Source organism: Talpa occidentalis, unplaced genomic scaffold, assembly GCF_014898055.3.
Source record: "Talpa occidentalis isolate TD23 unplaced genomic scaffold, MPIMG_talOcc4v2.1, whole genome shotgun sequence".
In the NCBI taxonomy this organism is placed as follows: domain Eukaryota; kingdom Metazoa; phylum Chordata; class Mammalia; order Eulipotyphla; family Talpidae; genus Talpa; species Talpa occidentalis.
The window spans coordinates 137,527,542-137,549,861 of NW_026555331.1; the positions used below are offsets into that span (position 1 = coordinate 137,527,542).

The 22,320-nt window shown below is 38.7% G+C and overlaps 1 protein-coding gene and 1 non-coding gene across 2 annotated transcripts in view; both read left to right on the plus strand.

Annotated features, from left to right (window-relative positions):
- The window catches only part of SND1 (staphylococcal nuclease and tudor domain containing 1), a 408,553-nt gene that overhangs the window by 163,475 nt on the left and 222,758 nt on the right, over positions 1 to 22,320 (plus strand). The window contains exon 12 of the mRNA XM_037512772.2: positions 19,920 to 20,020. Coding sequence (XP_037368669.2) covers positions 19,920 to 20,020 — 101 coding nt within the window. The remainder of the gene's footprint in view (positions 1 to 19,919; positions 20,021 to 22,320) is intronic.
- LOC119251930 (small nucleolar RNA SNORD88) lies at positions 20,339 to 20,428 on the plus strand. The gene has a single exon (XR_005126662.1). It is a non-coding gene; the product is annotated as a small nucleolar RNA SNORD88 (small nucleolar RNA).

The following is a 22,320-nucleotide window of genomic DNA, read 5'->3' on the forward strand; positions in this document are numbered from 1 at the left end:
TCAATTAATTAATCCAGCTTTCAAAATACTCTTTACTTGCCAATTTGATACATTTACTTTTAAAAGCTGGACTGATAAATTAAGGAGTCATTAATGAATTTTAATGTTCATTAAAGTGGAGGTGTTTCTATGAAGTGGGTTTATTTCTAATCCTGTTGGCAGCATATTTTGTTTAAAGAACTTCTTCACATGATACTTCAGGTGAGAGATTGACTCTGATTTGTATTATTGAAAATGATTCTTGCTTCCTCATGTCATAGTCAACATTTAAGTAACTAAGAATTTGGCTGGGGGCCTCCCTGGTGACACAGGGGTAAAAAACAGCACTATCAGACTATCAGCAGCCACTGTAGCACGAGTTCGATCCCTGACTGGCCAGGGAGGTGACCCACATGGCGCAGCAGACCTCTCCTGTCTCGTCCACTGCTCCCCTCAGTGCGTATTTCAGTAGATCTGCCTATTCTGCTCCCCACTCACTCTGGTGAATCCTCTCACTGCCGCCCCCTGCACCTCTGGCTTACACCTCGGTTCTTGTATGCATAGATAGATAGATAGATAGATAGATAGATAGATAGATAGATAGATAGAAAAAAATAATTTGGCCTGGTACTAAATATGGGGTACATTGAAAACAAAGTGTTGTGAATATCCTGTTTGTTGAAACATATTGGCAAACAGGTTATGTACTGTCATTTTTCTGTGGCATTGACCTTTATCTTTCCACTGATTTTAAATAGTATCCCTTTTACAATGAAGTAAATATGAACCAAAATTTTGATTGAAACAGAAGACCAGATTTTATATACAACCTCAGCACTGCTGGTACTTGTCACCCAGAACAATCATCTTCCAGTTCTTTGAATATTTCCAAGAAAGGCTTTTAAAGAAGAAAGTCCCATTTTTTAGGAAAGTAATGAGTTTTTATTTGTTTTTTTATAAACATCTGAGCTGATGTGATAAAGCTGATGTAATTAAATCTACTTCTTTCCTTGGTTATTGAGAGATAGAAGAAGTGTTTCAAGGTCACCTCAGTGCTTTTCCTTCCTGTTACTGAAGCTTCATAAGCATGTTTCTTTAAGGACTAAACCAATTTAGTTTTTTAGGCTTTACATTGGCTAAAGAGCCTAGCCTACACAAATTCTAATTTTTATCCACGTTCATTGCGTTAAAGCTCTTCATTCTGTGCTTGCCTTCTCCCTAATAGAAGCAGCATTTCTAATGTTTGGAAACCATGAGTGTTTCTTTGCAATTGCCGCTGACACAAATCTTCTTATATGTTCCCTTAGGAAGGATTATTTTTAAGTTGCTTTAAAAAAATAATTGAGCAATGGAATATCTTCATTCTTGTAGTTCAAACTATCATGTTTCCATGTGCCATCTTATTTCCTTAGTTCTTGGCATTGGGAAGCTTTGGAAACCTTTGCTTTTGGCCTATCTTCTTTGTGAATCACCTTCATTGATTTGCATCTCAAGTTGTGTATTGCTACTTTTTTTTTGAATAATAAACACAACTACTATAGATTTTAAATTACTTTGGAAAACAAGGAAGTAGGAACATGCTGGAGAGTTAGAGTCAGGAAATCTGGTCTCCCCTACTGTCACTTACCCCCAGATAATTAAATGACATTATCTTAGATTAACTCTAGGGTGATGTCTTCTTTCTGTGCTGTCCCCACTTCTGATTATAAAAGTCATATGTTTGTTGTAAGTTTGGAAAGTAAAGAGAAAAAAGTAATTCAAATAACTTAATTCTATGATTGTAGGGTAATTTTTTTCACCAAATTTTCAGAGATTTGGGAAGATCTAAAGTTTAGAACTGTTAATGACAAAAATTTTTTTGTATGTATTAATGGTTAATGAGTACTTTTTTAAACAGGCTTTGGTGACCTGCATGTAATACTCTCCTTCCCCCACCACCACACACACGTACATACACACACATACACATATACCTTATCCTTATGTTCTGTGTATTTTATCTCCTTTAAAAAGTCAACATTTTACTTTGGGTCTATGATTTTATTTATTTATTTATTTATTAAACATTTATTTATTATGCATACAAGAGCTGGAGTGTAGGCCAGAGGTGCAGGGGGGTGAGAGGATTCGCCAGAGACAGAGTGGGGAGCAAAACAGACAGATCTATTGAAATACACTGCTGAGGGGAGCAGTGGGCTATACAGGAGAGATCTGCTGCACCATGTGGGCCACCTTCCTGGCTGGGGATAGAACTGGTGCTGTAGTGGCTACAGATAGCTTCATAGTGCTTGAGACTTAACCTCTTGTACCACCAGGGTGGCCCTAGATCTATGATTTTTAATGTTAATTTTATGTTTTTCTCCTAAATTTTATTCAGCCTAGTTCTTACTGCTTTTTTCTCAAACCTTTTTTTACTTCAACTGTTTTAAAACAGTCATAGCACTGAAATAGTTTCTTGATATTTTTATTTTTTGCTTTGCTTTTATATGTGTCAGAAGGAGGTATAGTATATCTTGGGTAGTTTGGGAGAAAACCAGAGTTAATAACAGAAATTGAAGATATCTGGCTCTCAACCTCCTCATAAGCTCCTCCTTCAGACACCTATATTGTATCATCTATTTATTTTAAGAATAGCTTCTACGATGGCTTGGCCTTGGGGAATATCCTTGGACTTACCCACCTAGACTTTAATTCTATCTGGACATATAACGGAATTATTTACTGAAATGTCTTAATTTCACTGGGATTACCATTCTCATCCTTTCAGCTGTTATTTGCTCTGGTATTTTGGATGCTACTCATAACTTACATTGAGTGACTGGTAAATTTGGGGAATTTACCTAACTACACTGAATCTGTTTTATATATTAGCATATGCTCGTCCTGGTGATAGCTGTGATCCTTTCATAGTTATCATTCATGTAACTGTAACCCTTTAGGGCTGCATTAACTAATTAAGAGTTTTAAAATTATCAGTTGTAATAAAAATATTTTATAATACAATGTAAATATATAATTTTATAATGTAAATGCCGTAAATATCTCAGACAATTGTTTAAAAATGTAATTATTACAATAGTTATTTCCTATTTTCATTCTTTATAAGCTACCCTAATTCTAAATTGTGTAACTGCCATTTTGTGTTACAGAAGACTCGTCTTGCATAACTTTTGGACAAATTAATCTCTCCACATAACAATCATTTTTGTACATGTTATTAATGTGATTTGTCCCTGCTCTATAGCCCAACCCACCCCTAAGCAACTGAAAAAAAACAAAACAAAAAAAAAAACAAAAAAAAACTTCCTGTGTTCAAAAGAAGCTAAAATATGAAAAGAAGATACTTTAAGGCCCTCATTCACAGATAAGATTGATTGCTGATATATTGAGCAATTTTTAAAATTCATTAAAATGAATCAATATTATTAAATTCCTTCATGTTTAAGGGTTCAAAATACCATTAAGTCTTTTCTGTTTCCCTTCCCATTTGCTCCATATCACAAGCTGTCTCTATCATGTCTACATTTTCCCAATAATTTGAGGATGTTTTTCTAGACTTTTGCACCCCATACTTATCATTAAATATTTTATTATATTGTGTATTTTACTCACAGAAATTATCAGATGTCAGTAATAGAAAGCCCATTTTATTCAATATGATTCAATATTTCCATTAATAGCCTGTCAGTTATAAACATTTCTTGCATGGGTTGTATTTATAGTATATCACTTTTATTTAATCTAAACATGCTATGCATCTTGCTTTGTCTTTTTACAGAGGAAATAGATAATATATTACAGACCCATCCTTTCTATTTCACACATAATTAACCTAGAATTTCATTGTTGCTCTTTAATACATTTATTTGTATTACTGTTCTGTTGATTTATTCTTTACATGTCACATTCTTTTTTTTTTTTAATAGGGAGTTTGATTTCTATTTTCTACATCTTATAGCTTATTCTGAAATGTCCTTTTTAGAGAATGCACATTAGATGGTTCTTTTGAGATGACTGAAGTCTCTCTGTTGGGTAGTTTGTGTGAGGATCTCAGCCAGTGATTCCAATAAACCTTGTCTATATTGGAAATTTCCCTTGCTGATTTTCTAGTATTTGGACGTGGTACTTTGTGGACGATCTTAGTGGTTGCATGAGAATGTTTCTCTCATTCTTCCCCTTTGTCTCCTAAAGCTGCTGGGCATTTTAGATTTGTTCTTTTCCATGAATTTTTCCATACTTCTGTGTTAATTCTATAGTGGCAGAATATTTTAAAGTATCACTGTCTTCTTAGATCTTCTTAAGTAATTTATAGTTTTAAAAGTTAGGAGGAAACCTACTTTCCAGTACTTGTATTATCTCATGTGCTTAAAGTCAGAGACTTTTCTTCAGCAGCACAAGAATAAAATTATTCTTTTCATGCTAAACTATAGAGGAGAGCTTATGGGGCCTTTCTGATTACTCTTTTACTACTGTGCTGCAGAAGACTTGACCGTTAGTCTTTCCACCATGGACTCTTAGAGATGGAGGTGGGAGAGGAACACAGCAAGCTGATACGATGCGCATCGCATGGGGATTCCCACACATGACATGTATTGTGTGTAGTCGGATCTGCTCAAACAGCCTGAGGAATGGAGACATGAGAGTCCTTGACACGTGAATCACAGTCTGGTTCATTTTAAGCAGTGAGTGTCTACAAGGAGGCTTGAAAGCAAATGCTACAGGCAAGGATAAAAGCCTGTAGGGATTATCCTTTTTGACAAAATTTTCCCATAGTTTCTATCTGTATCATTTTGGCATCCTAAACAGTGGCCGTGCTGTTTATCCTGAGGAAATGACCCACTGTGAGGAAGTCTGATTTCCTCTGAAGTGACTGGTTGACTTGTTGATTATTTGGAACGTCCCCTGAGACTTAGGCACTGAGAGATTTCTTCCCCATTATGAGACAGTGACTTAAAAAAAAGTTATTCTCTGAAGTAGACAGATTAGGAGATTTAAATATCTTTGTTATGTTTTGACTCTAATGGCTTTGTTGTGTTTACTGATGATAGCTCTCCTGCGTGTGCTGTTAGCTCCTCTCTCAACTGATTCTTAAGGTACTTTTCTCATTTTCTAAAAAATGACATGATTATTTTATTATTTTAATAAAATCTTGTAATTAAATTGGTTCTCAATGCATTTCGTCTTACTGTGGTTCATTGTTCCAAAATACATCTTCATGGGTAAGGGAAATTGAGTGTATGCACACAGTATGTACACTCTGCCGTGAAAGCAGGGGGATGCTGATATTTGACACAACAGAGATGAATCTTGAGAGCATATGCTGTGAAAGAAATGAGAAAAAAAGATCACTTTGTATTTCCTTTTATATGAAATGTTCTGGACAGGCCAACCCAAAGAGACTATAAGTAGATTGGTTATTTTTGTTTTTAAAGATTTATTTATTTATACGAGAACTAGGATACAGGCCAGAGGCACAGCAGGGTGAGAGAATTCACCAGAGACAGAGTGGGGAGCAAAACAGGCAGATGACCAAAAACACTGCTGAGGGGAGCAGCGGGCGAAAACCGGAGAGGTCTGCTGCACCACGTGGGTTGCTCTCTGCCCATCCGGGAATCGAACTGGCTCTGCAGAGGCTGTGGACAGCTTCACAGTGCTGTGCTCAGCCTGCTGCAGCACAGTCTAGGGGAGGCCATAGATTGGTTATTGCCAGCACATGGGGGAAGAAGGAAATCGGAAATAACTGCTTGAGGGGTTCTGGAATTAGATAAGGAGGACGGTTGCATAGCATGGGAAATACACTAAAACTCACTAAATTGATAGACCCAGAAATGGCTCGCTGGAATGGCAGACACTATCAGTTTCATCTCAGTAATGGAAAGGTTGACTTGCATGTTGGTGCAGTGGCTACTGACTGAACCACAACAAGGAGTTGGTGTTTCTTTCTTGGCACAAGTGCTGTTGTTCGGACTTAAATGGTGAGGGAGAATGGGGGTGGCAACTGGAATACTTGAGGAGTCTCCTCTAAGGGAAGCATATACTCTCTAGTGACTTGGGAGTTCCTGGAAAGGGCTGTTGAATAATCAACTTGAAGTTCTCTTTACTAATTGGAATATGAGGCATTTGGTTAACATGTTTGCTTGATTTCAGTTACTTTGCTAATCCATTGGTGTTCACTATGACCTAAATTCTGTTTTACAATCTGCTCTCTCCCTTTGGAAACTAGTTCCTAATTTGTTGACCAGATGTAAATAGCAAGCCTTATATTTTGAGATTCTCTCGTCTATATAGATATAAATATATGGCTTAGAGTTCTAGTAGGTCAGGTGACTGGAGGCAGTTTATCAGAACACCACACATATTTTACCATATTTTATTATCTTCAGATTCTCTCCTACATCTGAGATATAGTTCCGTCAGCATAAATGTTTACATTGTGTTCGTTATATTAGACTATAAAAAGAAACTTCAGTTTTTATTGGCTTTACTGTGATAATTTAGGGAGACAGAGTAAATTCAGTTTGTCTTGATGGGAAATCTCAGCTCCTTGTCTACTAATGGGAAAACAGGATCACAGGACATGAATTGGGGATTGGGCAGATAATAGTAGCTCTTGGCCTTAGAACTAGAGGATGAACAGCTGGCTAGTCCCCTGCAAAATGTTGGGGCATAGTGAATGGTCATTTGGCAGAGTAACATTTTATCTCCTTCATCAACTGTTCCCCAGCTATAGGAAATGCTGCAGCTAGGCATAACAAACATCAACCAATAGTATCAGACTTGTCAGTGATCGGCATGCCAAAATGCAATTCCTTGTTATGTGACAAGTAGAGAAAACATATGGCAGGCAGGTGGTGGTGGCAGCATCATTATCAGCTCACAGTGAGATTGGCAGTTCATTTGCAGATAGTGAGGCCCACCTGCCATGGCAACAGTACACCACTGGGCAGCCGGAAGCCCTCAGAAATGTGTCCTTCGAACAGTGTTTAGCCTGGCCTGCATTATCTTTATTGGTTGGCAGACACTGCTGAGTGGTGACCCCGGCCTCAGCCTGGGAAACTAGTGTAATGAAATAGATACTCAACATTGAAGTCTCGTTGTTGTAAGCAAGCCAGTTGTTTGTTTATTTTTTAAAGATGCATTTTCCTTATTTATTCCATTCATCATTTATTTTTGAAACTTAATATTTCAAATACAATTAAAATTTTTCAAATGCAATTAAAATTTTTAATTGAAGACATTTATAGTGTGAAAATCTCAAAGTACCCTGTGTTTGGATATTTAAAGGTTAAGCCCTTCTATCAGTGTTAGGTATATTCTCCAGATTCTGTTTCTATGTATGTCTTTGGATTTTATTTCCCCAAATGGGATTATATGTGCCATTGTGCATTTTTTTTTTAATTTGGACATATTTCCTTAGTAGAATGTATAGATCTTCTCTATTGTTCCCAATAAATATATGTCTAACTGTTAAAAAGTGCTGGTAGTACCCAAGTGGGAGATAATAGCCATGGTGACCGCCAACTTGGAACTCATAGGCTAGTGTGAGCATTAGATCACAACTTGTAATTATGCATTTATGGTAAACTATGATGACTGCTGAGGACAGGGTGCTTGTACATACATCTTTATTTCTAGATTAAATCCCTAGGAGTGAGAATGATAGGCCATAGAATACACACATATTAAATATTAGTACAATTGGCAGTTTGACCTCCAAAGATGTACCAATTTAGGTTCCTGCCAAGAGTGAAAATACTGCTTAGAGAAGCACATGAAAATTGAAGTCTCATTAGACAAAAACATGGACAACAGTGATTAGATTTAACTGGAAAACTAGATAATGGTGGGAAAATTATGGTGGGATGCAGTGAAAATTCCCCCCAAAACTGTGGATTTGCATGTGACACATCCAAGAGAGGCTTATCCCTCATAGAGGGAATGTGTCACATCCAGAAACATTTGACAACTTTATAGGAAATCAACAAGCTATTGACTGCTCTTTCTCACTCTGCGGATGCCGCTGGAAAAGGATGAAGCAGATACCTTTTAGGCTTGTGGTACCTAGACATGCAACTTCATTTGGCTCTTTCAGAAAGTACAAAAACAGAAAAAGATATTTTATACCCTGAGAAAGGTAGATTAATTTGTCCTCCCTGACTCCCTGAGACGTGTTATCCTCCATTAATTATTTACAGGGCTTCCAATTATTGTGGTCTTGGGTAAGTAGCTATTTTCCTGCGAATGTGATGGAAGTATCCTCTTGAGTTCCTTAAAGAGGTTCTGGCATTAGCTGGATTTGAGATTAAATTTGTCTGGCCTCTGCCATACTCAGGCTGCTAAGTTATTGCATATGGAGTATGTGGGTAGAATAATGTAGGCATAAAATAAACAAACGTACTATACAGACATACCTACCTACATATTTAATTGTGATGAGATAACACACAACAAAATTTACCATCTTAACTGTTTTTAAGCGTATAGTTCAGTAATGCAACCGGTCTATAGATCTTTTTCATTGTACAGAACTGCAGCTCTGTACCCAATAAAGAACAACCCTATTCTTTCCTGCCTCCAGCCCCAAGCAGTGCCATTTCTGTCTCTGTGAGTTTTGACTCCTGATACCTCATTTACATTAAATCTTACGATATTTGTCTTTTTTGTGACTACCTTATTTCACTTAACATAATGTCCCTGAGGTTCATCCAACTCATAGCACGTGTCAGAATCCACTTACTTTTTAAGGCTAGATTATGTCCCAGTGTTTGTATATACCACATTTTGCTTAACATTCATCCATCGATGGACTTTTGAGCTGCTCTCACATATTTTATTTATCATTAATAATGTTGTGATGAATGTGGAGCACAGGCACCTTTTTGAGTTATTGCTTTCCATTTTTCTGGATTGAAAGTGCCCGATGTAGTATTGCTGAATATTGTGGTAATTCTGTTTTTGATATTTAAACCCAGATATTTAGGATATTTAGGAACCAGAGCAATAGTTTTGTGTGATTGTGTGATGTCATTGATAACTAAGCAGTGGAAACTTGAGAATTGTGTGATGACTTCTTTGTTGATACAGCTGCCTTGAGTTTTCTTACTTCATGAATTGAGGCTATTGGGGATGTAAATGCTGAATATGACCTATGGTCATCTATCAGTGCTAATCACCTCACTTGTGTTTGTGGGGTGATAAGGTAGTTGTGTGTATGTGTGTGTATATATATATATATATATATATATATACACACACACATATATATATATATACACACACATACACATACTTTTTTTACCCCAAACAACTCAAAGACTTGAATTTGGAGGTGGACACAGATGCCATGCTGGATGGTCTTTGATCAGTGTCTGTATGTAGTTTCAAACATTGACCTTAGGTGTTATCGCTCCATGCACACTGTGCCTTTGATCAAGGGCTCCGTTTCATTTAGTAGGCCTCTATCTTCTGTGTGAAATAAAGGAAGAAGGTGGTTTGTCTAAGGGAAGAAAGGCCGATGATGTTAACACCTGATTATCTTGGAATCTTTTCTTAGCAACAAAACCGAGAACCATTTCTGTAATAGAAGAGCTGTATCCTTGAGCTTTATGTCTTTGTGCTATTGGAAGGCATTCCTTACGAATTACTATATTTTTCTTCATAATTCTCCTTTGAAGTTATGATACATTTCTATTAGTCAAATTCACCATTCTAACATTGGCCTTTAGTTTTAACTTACCAGAATATATATTTCCCTTCTAAGTGACTTGTAAACGCCAGTTCATGGACATTATGGAAAAATGGATGTACTCTGAACTGTAGTGAATGCAGTGTGAATTTTCTAGACTGACTGCTTACTCAAGCAATACCTGGCCCCCAGAGCAATAGGAATTTGTCAGAACCCTTAACAGGATGAACACTTAGTACCCACTTTTATTGCTTAGTTTTCCAGTTTGGCCTTCTGGTGAGTACAGCCATTTCCTACATAGACTGGCATATATTTGCAGAGAAAATGTAATGTAACCTTTTGTTTTTATCCATGTCTTAATAATATCCCTTTCCCCCCATGCAATTTGCCATTTATCAGATCCCCTTTCTCATATCCCTGAGCCTCTCATCTTAGTTTCATTATTGCTGTTGTTTTAAAGACTGGGTGACATTGTGTATATTCTACACAAAGGCATGAGTATCTTTGTGTATTTTGTGCTGCTTGTGTGGCTGGAGCTCCTCCAGGGAGAGTTCTGGACGAAGTGATTTAATTTCCCCCGACTGCTGCTGACCTTGGAATTTTGGGACACAGATGACTGTGATTGACACTTGTATAAAGGAGGGAAAAAAGACCCATGCTCACTGCATCCTCCAGAGGAAGGTGGTGGAAGATGGTGGCACTGATGAGGAGTTAGCAGAGACATGCTGGGGACACAAATGACAGTTTCTGGTAGTGCCTCTGGGCCCCTCTGGCATTCTTTCTTAGGGACAATGTGGTATTAAAATTAGGTATTGGGTTGAGTGCTAAAATTAGGTAAGACCATGCAGTAAGAATAACATAATGGTCAGAGTGTTCACCTGAACACAGTTTATACTTTATAGATCTATTTGTGGGTTTATTAGGACTAAAAGAATCAAAGATAAATGAAAATACTGGCAGCTGTGAGATTAGTTTCAAATAGTCTGTGTTTTTCTCTTATCACATTTATTTGAAGAAGTTTCAATTATGAAATTTGTATTTCCCTGATGATTTTAATGTGTACCTATTATTTACTTCATACATAAGCTGAACGGTATACATTTATTCTCAGGTTGTTACCACACCTTCTAGAAATCTTTGCCAATCTCTCATGGCCCCTTACTGAAAACGTTTTCATGTAAATTTGTAGCTCTCATGCCTGTTTGTGCTTCTAATTAAATATTTACCAAACTGAATAGGTAAATCAGAGAGCATCACTGTCCACTTAAATGGATGCCTAATGTCAGATAGAGACTCTAAATATCTCCACAGGTACTGTCTTAAGCTGGATTTTACCTTTACCCTCCAAACACGTAAAGGTACCTGCTCATCCAGCAAGAGAATGAGATGTAAGGGATTCATTTGGTCAGGAATATAGCAAGTAAACTGGGCTTCTAGAGGTTTGTAAGCACCTTAGGTTAACTAGTATTCCATTGATGAAAATGAAATGTGCTCAAAATAGTTCTGACTCTGTGGGGGAGGTGGGAAGGGTGATTGTAGATGGGAGAGCAGAATAAATACATGTGAATAAACAACCAGCCTTAGCACCTAATTACAATGATTTGGAAGGAGGTGTTAAAAGAATACATCTAGACTGGATTGGAGGAGTAGGAAGGGAGCACTGGCTTGTGTCTTTATCCTTACATTGTGGCTGTGTAATTTTATGTCAATGTATCAGTAAAAATTGTCTTAATTTAAGAGATATCAGGTTTCAAAAAGGTCATAATGGAACATATAAATTTAAGCTTTTGATTGTGGTTATAAAAATAAATAATTCAGGGCCTCCCCAGTGGCGCAGCAGGTTGAGTGCAGTGCTGTGAAGCTGTCCGCAGCCTCTGCAGCACAGGTTCAATTCCCGGCCAGTCAGGGAGATTCCCACATGGCACAGCAGACCTCTCCTGCCTTGCCCACTGCTACCCTCAGCAATGTCTTTGGTCTGTCTGCCTGTTCTGCTCCCTACTGTGTCTCTGGTGAATCCTGTTACCCTCCCGCATCTCTGGCCTATACCCCAGCTCTCGTATAAAAATAAATAAGTCTTTAAAGAATGAATGAATGAATGAATGATTCACATCTACCAATTGCTTACTTTTCCTCTGATATCAGTACTTGGTGAGCACAATAATCATTGCTACAAAAGCAGATATTTCTTTAACCTGAGTTTCCTGTCATATCCATTCCTTAAAGTAAATTTTAAACACTGTGGCGCAGACTTACAGAATTATGTCAGAGAACCAAGAATAAAATCCTTCCATCAAATTGGTAGCAGTCCCTGGAAAGTATCTTCACCAAACTATTAAGCAGAATGTATTTTACGATTGTAATTATAAATTAGAGGAATTATTTTTTTCTTTGTACAAATGAATTATCCCCAAATTGTTGTTTTGGAGTTGAAAAAAATAAATAGATGCATCTTCCAGTCTAATCTTTTAATAGACTTTTAAAGGAAGAAGAATGGTAAGTATGCTATTTTCTTTTATACTTGACTCTTTATGCCATTCTTTTTTCATGTTTGGTTTTAAGAGCTTTTACAAAGAGTCATGAAATATAAGATGACACAATTCCTGTGAGAAAATAGCAAAGTCAGAACCACAAAAGGTAAGAAGATCGTATTTTGAGGAATAAGGCCAAGACTCCTATGCCGTAACAACAGCCTAGGCATGCACAGTTCAGTATGTGAAATACTGGAGAGCCACATTGAGGTGTCTGTACCAGTTCCTGCACATACAACTTCTGCACCTATTTTCAAAGACTTCACATCAACAAATAAAATAACCTTGGTGTCCTTTTAATGTTGGTTACATGATAATATACTGTTCTGGGTATTTTGAGTTACATAAGTACTGTCAAAAATATTGCCTCTGTTTCCTTTTTCAATGTTGCTACTAGAAAATGTAAATGTGCACGTGTTGCTCTCAGCTTTGACTTTCATTTTTTATATACTGTGCAGTCTAGGAAAAGGTAAGTTTCACATCCTTTTGTGAGAGTTGAGTAGCCCCACAAGTGCTTGTGTTCAGGATAGTTTGTTTAGAGGGTAGATAAGCCAAGAGTGTAATATGCCCAGTGGCAGGACCAAGAGGCAGCTTTTAGCCTTAACAATTTGTTTTGACTTTCTTTCTATACCTAGATGAATGGATAATGAAACCAGTTTTTAAAATCTCTTTTGTGCATTTTTAGAATAATTACATAAGGTTCTGTTTTATTTTTTTTAAGATTTATTTATTTATTTATACAAGCACTGGGTATAGTCAGAGGCGCAGGAGGGTGAGAGAATTCATCAGAGCCAGAGCAGAGAGTAGAACAGGCAGAGTGACGAAGTACACTGCTGAGGGGAGCAGGGGGCGCGGCAGGAGAGGTCTGCGCGCCATGTGGGACCCTTGCCCGGCGGCCGGGGATCGAACCGGCGCTGCAGAGGCTGCGGGCAGCTTCACAAGCCAGTGCTCAACCACTGAACCACCGGGAGGCCCTTATTTTGTTTTTAAGCTGAGAAAAGGAATCAAAAAATACAGGAATATTGAGAATTGTTATGGAAAGTTCTGTTAAGTACAACACATATATTGTAGAAACTTGGTCTCTATTTATTGTCTTCCTAATGTAGTAGGCAAGAAGTTGTCCCACAAATATCAAGTCAACCTATTACTCGAGATGATTCCTCCACTCTGCTTCAATTACCTTTGGTAAATAAAATCTGCAATAACTGATACCTGCAAAGTTAATCTAGAAAATGTCTAAATAAATACCAATAGTGTATCATTCCTTAAAATAAGCCCAACTTATCTCTAAGTTGGGATGAATATGTATGAGGTACATATTCTTGTTTGCTGTCTCCCAGTAAGGAGCAAAGTGTATTTAATTGAGTCTTTCTGCTTAATGATTTCAGTAGACTAATGATTTAAGTCAACATGTCTCTTATTTGTGCATATATGTATGTATGCATGTATTCATTTCGCTCTTTGGATACTTATTTAGCATTTACTTTTTGCCAGGCTTTCTTTTAAGAAAATTAGTACCTGTTTTCCTAAAAATTAACCAACACATATAGCTTTCCATACATCAGACCTTGCTCTATATGACATATATAATGAATTTCTTCCTATAACAGGGAGGTAGGCAAAGGTGTGCATGTAACGCCGAAGCATGAAGAAGTTAGGTAACATCCAAGTTCACACAGTTCGCATGTAGAATGGTTGGGAACTGTACCCTGTGGCTGGCTGCTCTAGATTCCCTGCTCTTGGCTAAGTTATTTTTGTCTCTCAACCACACTGTTGTCTTTTTTGTAACCATAGTGCATGGATGCTTTCCATAACTACCTGGAGCTTCTGTCATGAGAGTGACAGATCACAGAAGAGCTTATTTCAAGAGGCAGGATATTTATTACAGCTCTTTGTGAATTTATGACTGGCCATGTGGATTAGTGGGTCAGATTATGCAGTAATTACACAAAATAGACTCCCATAACAGCTCCACCATTAAAATTAAACTCAGCCTGAGGCCTGGAAATGTTGTAGAAATGCAGTTCATTTTTTCCCTCCGTTATTTTTCATCATAGGTAGTTCAGATTTTGTCTTTGCATTATCACCAGCAGCATCATAAAAGTCTGTGAAGTTCTTTAATGCTTTAACATTAGAATATCCATAGATCCTCAAAATTTCTTAGGTGTGGCCTAAAACTAATCTATTATACTAAACTGCTTCCATTGTTTGAGATATAAATATAAGAGATTGAGATATAAATTTGATCTGAAGTTCTCACTTTAGTTCCTCTGAAGGGTCCTTGAAATTGCTTTCAAGGAACATTCCACAATCCATTAGAGCGAAGGAGTATCAGATTGTCTGCTTCCCTCTTTTTTCTTTGAGAAACAAGTATGGGAAATTATATATATTTGCTTAATCTATTACAGGAATGACTTTGATGAAACTACCCCAGTTACAAAATACTCCTTCCTTTCTTTAAATGTTTTTGTTATATAAAGCAGTAGAATGGTCAACAGCTTGACAAAGTGGTTCTCAGAATCCTTAACCTCAATTCCAGAGTGTCCTTCATAATTTTATGTCTGAAAGGGTTCCCGAGTCCATATATTCTTTTTTTTTTTAAAAAAAGATTTATTTATTTATTCATACAAGAGCTGGGGTACAGACCAGAGATGAGGGGGGTGAGAGGATTCACCAGAGACAGAGTGGGGAACAGAACAGGCAAATCGACCGAAGTCACTGCTGAGGGGAGCAGCAGGCGAGTCAGGAAATATCTGCTGCGCCATGTGGGTTGCTCCCTGGCCGGCCCGGGATCGAACTCATGCTGCAGAGGCTGTGGATTGCTTCATAATATGGTGTTAAACCCCTTGCGCCACCAGGGAGGCCCCCGATTCCATATATTCTTAAGCACCAAATATTTAGTATATTCCCTCCTGTTGTACAGGCCCTGTGGCAACAGTTTCAGTGAATAAAAGACATACTTTACCCTTTTCTGGAGCTTACAGTGTGTGTTTCAATATATTGTAGTAAATATATGATAAGAACTGTGAACATCTAAGAAAACTCTATAGAACATAACATCTCTGACTAAGTTGTCTTTTAGAATTTTAGAGTTCAGGGATGCTCTGCATGCTAGCTTTAGCCTAGTGTGCTTGTTTTCCAGGTGAACAGGAAGTGAGACCTAAAGATTTGCTGTGATTCATTGTAAGGGAATGACAGGTTGCAACCAATCAAGAGCCCAGGGCTCCTTGTGGTAATTACTGCAAAGAGGGGTCAGGTTCTGCCTTCGTTATGTACTTGTAACATACTAATTCACCAAACATTCTGGAAAGATCTGTTAGTAAATGAGGAACACCACATCTGCATTACTTCCGTGAATGCCATTCCATGTGAACTTACCCATAGCACAAAATTCAGCTTATTTATTCAGATGAAGGCACTGATAAGATTTGCCATTTTAAATGAAACTGTTTAAACCGTAGTTCTTTTTCAAGTGACTGACAGGTCAGTGATGAGTATCTCGAGATAAAAAACTCCAAGGTAGGGAAATAGATTCCAGAATCCACAGGAGAGGGACACAAATGCTAATTACACATTGACTTTAATTCCTGGTTTGTCATAGCTGTCTGCTGGTGTGTGTCTTGGCTGTGTGCTATTCTCAGGGCCTTATTTGTATTTGAGATCTTTTAATAATGTTGCCTCCCTGATGAGCTCCTTAATCTCTGACTCATTTTTAGTTCTTTCCCTAGATATAGGAAAACATTCGTTGGCGGATGAATGTAGGTTCTTTGGTTATTGAGGATGATTTTTTGGAGGTATGGAAGAAACCTTCTCATTGATTCCCCTGAAAGGCAGCTTTCGAATAGCATGTCTTTTGGTCCTATGAACTGGAAGAAACTCAGGTGTTTTTTGTTTGTTTTTTTCTGTTGTTGTTGTTGTTGTTATTGTTGTTGTTATCATTACCACCCCCATCACCACCACCACTGCTCAAGTGACCTTGATGAGTCTGGGTAGAGAGCTAATGTTACTCTGTGCAGTGTATGTGCACAGAAAAGCTTCTGTCCTGCTTCTGTTTGCTGAGGAGGAGACTTGGTGCTGGCAGGTGCAAGGTAACCTTGAGGTTCTCATTCCTTTTAAGGAATTTTTTTTTCCCCTGGTAGTAGATTTGAGGACTTGAGCCTTTTGGATAGATAGGGTGAAAACACAGATACACGTGGAGCTCTTCTCTCCTCTCTCTATACTGTTGGCTTCCCACGGAATGCCCCAAATTGGACCAGTAACTATGTTCTCTTTAAACTTTTTCAAGTTCTTTTATATCACATGATGTGGGGACCTTGAGGTGTTGCATCTGTACACTTCTGATTACCTGTGTGATTTTTGCCTGGACTTCAGCAGATAACCAAGTGCTCTCCTAACCCCCTCCTGCATCTGGAGATTAATTTTAGAGCCTTGTCGCAGGAGAGTGCTGGTGTGTGTCCCAGTGTGGAGAGAACTCCGCAGCCCCAGGGTTTGAGTCAGCCCTGCTTCTGCTTTTGTCGCCCTCCGGTTCGTTCCTCATCCTCTTTGGCCCATACTCACTTCAGCCAGCTGCATGCTGGGAAACTTTGTTACAGGTACTAGTTGTTCATTCCGCCCCTCCCACCCATCACACTCCTCACATTCTCTTCAGCTTTAGACAAATTAGTAAGACCTAGCAATAATTTCGGTGTAGACATCTGACTTCAGGTGTCATCTTCAGGTTTTCTTCTTTTCTTTGTTGTTGTGTTATGACATTGCTTCCTGTGATTTGCCTTACTTTCTAGCCCTTAATTGACTTTCTCTGTGATATGGCTCCTGGTTGCTTTTAAAACCTGAGTCGATGGAGTGTTCAAGTGAGTGATCTGACAGTCGGAATTTTCAGGCAGCTGTCCTTTTCAAAATTTCCATATTCATTTTTAAAATGAGTTTTGAGCTACAGACAGTTTGAAAGGATTTTAATGGTGCTTACCAGCAGTGCAACTGAACTTGATGCTTGTATAATATGCTGTCTTTAAGCTGATCAGTGGTAACTAAAGATCTTTAGAAAGTGGAATTCTCAACTTTCAGACTGTGGGGATGGCTTCAAGCAGTTTGATCAAATGTGTCTTTTCAGTGCAGGTATGTAAACCTTGGTCATGACCAAAACCGAGCAGATGCTTTTATTTTAATGATATCACATATATTTTTTTTAAGATTTATTTATTTATTTATACAACTACTGGGTACAGTCAGAAGCACGGAGGGTGAGAGAATTCACCAGAGCCAGAGCAGGGAGCAGAACAGGCAGACTGACAAAGTACACTGCTAAGGGGAGCAGCAGGTGTGGCAGGAGAGGTCTGGGCGCCATGTGGGACCCTCGCCGGTGGCCAGGAATCAAACCGGCGCTGCAGAGGCTGCGGGCAGCTTCGCAGCCCAGCGCTCAACTGCTGCACCACCGGGGAGGCCCCACATATTTGTTTCTTATGAAATGTATTTTTCATGAAAGGTTTCATAAAGGAGAGTACTGCCCAGTGGGTCCATAAGCTTGGATCAAACGACTTTCCCATTCTAGGCACCAAGCTTCATAGCCTATTTGTATACATACCCTTTCTTAATTCAAAACCTAAACCTTGGGCCTCCCTGGTGGTGTAGCAGGTTGAGCGCAACGCTGTGAATCTGTCCACAGCCTCTGCAGCATAGGTTCAATTCCCAGCCTGCCAGGGAGATTCCCACATGGCACAGCAGACCTCTTCTGCCTCACCTGCTGCTCCCCTCAGCAGTGCTTTTAGTCCATCTGCCTGTTCTGCTCCCCACTCTGTCTCTGGTGAATCCTCTCACCCTCCTGCATCTCTGGGCTGTACCCCAGCTCTTGTATAAATAAAATAAATCTTAAAAAAAAAAACCAAAACCTAGACCTTGTTTTCAAAATTTCCTAACTCCAACTGTGCAGGCAGCGAGTATAGTTAGTGATGTCCATTTGACTCACATACTGTGAAACTAGTCCCAGGCTTTTTTGTGATTATTATCTTGTTTGTTATTCCTCACTTGGTCTTGGAAGTTACGGCCTACCGAAACCACGTGCAGTTTTTCTGTAGGGACATTTCATAATTTAAAAAAAAAGATCTTCAAAGGAATCTGAAAAGGTTAAAGAACTGCTTCATCATAATGTCTGAAGTCCTGGAGGAATATTGCAAACCTTTTCTCTATCAAGTATAATTTCTCTGGGGCCTTAAATGTTCAGCCACCTTTTCCTTTTTTTCTAAGGAAAAAAAATTAGAGCAGTTTTAGGGTCACAGTAAAATTGAGCAGAAAGTACAGAGTTCCCATCTGTGTCCTTCCCCACACATGCAAGATTCCCCCACTATCAACGCCTCTCAGCGGATAGTTGAACCCACCTTGTCATATCATTATCACCCAAAGTGCATAGTTTTCTGCTAGGGTTTGTTAGGGTTCACTCTCGATGGTGTGCGTTTAATTTAGAATAGTTCCATTGCCACAGAAAGTCCCGTTCTCCACCCCTTTGTTAAGCCTTCCCTATTCCCTGGTAACTACTGACATTTTACTCTCATCATAGTTTTGCCTTTTCCAAAATGTCATTTGGTTGGACTCATACAGTGGACAGCCTTTTTAGATCGCCTTCATTCTCTTACTAATATGCACTTAAGATTCCTTTGTGTCTTTTCATGACTTCATAGTTCATTTCTTTTTAGCACTGAATATACTCCATTGTCTGGATGTACTGCACTTTATTTATCCATTAACTTATGAAGGGCATCTTAGTTGCTTCCAAATTTTGGCAATTACAGATCAAACTGCTATGAACATTCATGTCTTTGTGCAGACGTAAGTTTTCAGTTCAATTGGATAAATGCCAAGTGGCATGATTGTTGAAACATACAGTGAAAGTGTGTTTAGTTTTGTACGGAACTGCCAGCCTGTCTCATGGTGGCTGTGTTGCCTTGTCTGCCCGTTACCAATGAATAGGAAATTCACTTCTCTCACATCTTCACTTGCATTTGTTGTCTGTGTTTGGCTCCTCTAGTAGGTGTGCGGTGGTTGTCCATAGTTGTGACTCGCATTTCCTCGGTGCACATGCTATGTAACATCTTTTTATATGCCTGCTTGCCACCTGTATGTCATAGTGAGACATCCGTGTCATATGCCCATTTTAAAATCACATTGTTAGGGCCTCCCCGGTGGTGCAGCGGTTGAGCCCTGGGTTGCGAAGCCTCCCACAGCCTCTGCAGCACCGGTTCAATTCCCGGCCACTGGGCGAGGGTCCCACATGGCGCGCAGACCTCTCCTGCCACCCGCTGCTCCCCTCAGCAGTGTACTTTGGTCCTTCTGCCTGTTCTGCTTCCCGCTCTGGCTCTGGTGATTTCTCTCACCCTCCTGTGCTTCTGACTGTACCCAGTGCTTGTATAAATAAATAAATAAATAAATAAATAAATCTTAAAAAAAAAAAAAAGAATAAAGTATATAATTTACAAAAAAATAAATAAAATCACATTGTTCCTTTTCTTATTCTTCAGTTTGAAGAGGTCTTCTCCTTCTGATTGAGGATCAATTAAGGCTTTGGCAACAATTTTTTTCTGAGTGTGATTCTGCTGTCTTTCTTGTTTGTTTTTAAATCTTAGACCCAGAAAGTCAAATTGTGAGTGAGATAATGCTCACAGTTGTGCAGGCATGTGGCTTCTAGTGAGCTATGATGCAAACTCTGAACCCTAACTCATTTGATTCTTTATTTTCAGGTCAATGTGACTGTGGACTACATTAGACCAGCCAGCCCAGCCACAGAGACAGTGCCTGCCTTTTCAGAGCGTACCTGTGCCACGGTTACCATTGGAGGAATGTGAGTGTTCTGGCAGGGACTGGGCCGTAACAGAGACTTCTCTCCTCCTTCAGGTCTCTCTGCCTTTTCACCCCATTCTCTTTCTTATTCCAGACATAGTGGTTTGTAATTGTCATGTGCCTCTGTACTTTATTATTACTCATTAACTAATCACAAAATTTCACTGTTGTTGTTGTTTAAGATTCATTAGGCCCTGTGTGCTTTGCTCTATGTAGTTCGCGATATCACTATTAATGCTGTTTATTGCATGTCATTCAGGCCTTGGGTACTATCCAAAATTAGAAAGGTTCTCTGCATATTAGGTTAGGAAGTTCAGTTGTGTCCTGTGATGTCTAGCACTGGGCTCTGATCACCCTGGAGGACACAGTACCCCCCAGGACCTTTAACTCTTGGGGTTCTGAGGGGCCTTGGTTTTAATCTGCACTGATTTCCTCCCCCTCTCATCCAGCCCCCTCCCGCTGAAAAAGGAAGTTTAATTATAGACTAATAAAAAAAGGGAAGAAGGGAAGTAGAAGAGAAGTAGGTGTTTTCTTTGTGTGTAGCTATGTCACTGGTAGGTGACAGGGCCTTCCTCTTCTCCTGCGCTGTCTGTGTCCTGCTTATATTCCATAGTCTTATGGGAGCTTGTTGATGAACAGAGTCTTTCAAGGGAGGTGTCTGGTGGCGAAGGAGGAAGCCTGCTGGGCCATGCTTCCACAATAAATATTAAAACAGTCAGTCAGCCCCCACTAGCAATTTTTGCTCTGTGTAAAATATACCAGCATGATAATTGTTTCCTTCTCTCTTTAACAATCTTAAATGCTGTTTGTTACCAAACTGGTATTTTTCTTTTCTTTTAAGGGGGCATAGTGGAGGGGAAGAAAAGAATAGGTTTCTCATCAAAACAGGGATTGTCTTATTGAAAGTACAATGAAATGGTTAGGAGAAACACCTCTAAGCTGCAGAAAGCCTCTGAAAGGAAAGAGGAGCCTGGAGCTAATTTTCCTTCCAGAAGCTCTCCTACCAAGCAGGAGCCCTTCCTAGTGCTGTCATATTTGGAAATAACTATTTTTAGCCACTGTTACCATTCCTATATTTATGTTACTGCCGATAATGTTCACACAACAATCGGAAGCTTCAGCTTTGGGGGAGAAGAGCTTTTGTTGTTATTACCTCAGCATCACCACAGGCGGCAGGTTTTATTAGAAGCAGGTTCCTGACAAATCAGATCGTATTTTTGAAATGGGGGCAACTAGGACATATATTGGTGACAATACAACTTAAAATAATGATTATTACCAATTTACCTCCACTTTCTTAAGAACTAGATGCATGCTTCCCTACTAGAGAGCTAGGAAGTTAGTATTTTCCTGTAGTAAGATTTTTTACTATCATAAATAAGGAGCCATCTCAGTCAGTAACTGTGCCTGCTCTCCCATTGCTGGTAAAAACAGTGTCTCTACTGTGAAAATGCGCGTTTTTATTTTTGGCAGATGGTTTTACCTGTGTTTAACAATACTGTGGATTATTTTATTTAGCTAACACTGAGGTATATCTTAAAAATAAAATTTATACTGCTTAAGATCACATATTCTAGGAGTATCTTGCCTGGGATTTTTTTTTTTTTTTTTTTTTTTTTTTTTTTTTTTAAGAAGGGCAATTTGAGACCTGATTTTAAAATTTACCTGGAGGAGGTGGCCATGGCCATGCTCCATGTCATAAAACCTTGAAGTTCAACTGCACTTACCTTGGCTTTGACCGAGATTACTCCTTCAGGCTAGCCTCTCCATTTTGACCAAGGTTTTGTTAGATTTTCAGGTCCTACAAGAAGGTGTGAACCCCTTTTTTCATTTTTGGGAACTAACACTACAGATTGATTAGTCTGAATGGAAAACGTAGAATATCTCTACCTCAGGGTTGTGCCAGAGATGATAAACTTCACCTTTCTACTCCCTGGTTCTTAAAATTGTTGTGTAAGGGATATCATTTTTGTGTGATTTCCCAATGTATTTATCGACATAGCTACTCTTCTGAACAATAAGATTGTGCCCTTGGGTTAGACCATCCTGGCTGCAGACCTAAGAAGCATTATGAATTTCTTCACAAATTGTTTTACTACACTAGACTTCGTGAGTAAATTGCTGGTCTGCAATCAGGAGAAATAAAAGGAATTTACTGATAATATTGAGACCAACCCTCAGTTGATACTAAGCCTCCCTAAAGAGAGGGATTTTTGTCTCTTTTATTTCCTGTCACCTCAGTATTCAATACATGCTAGGAGTTTAATAATTTATTAATGATTTGTTTACTATATTGAAAAA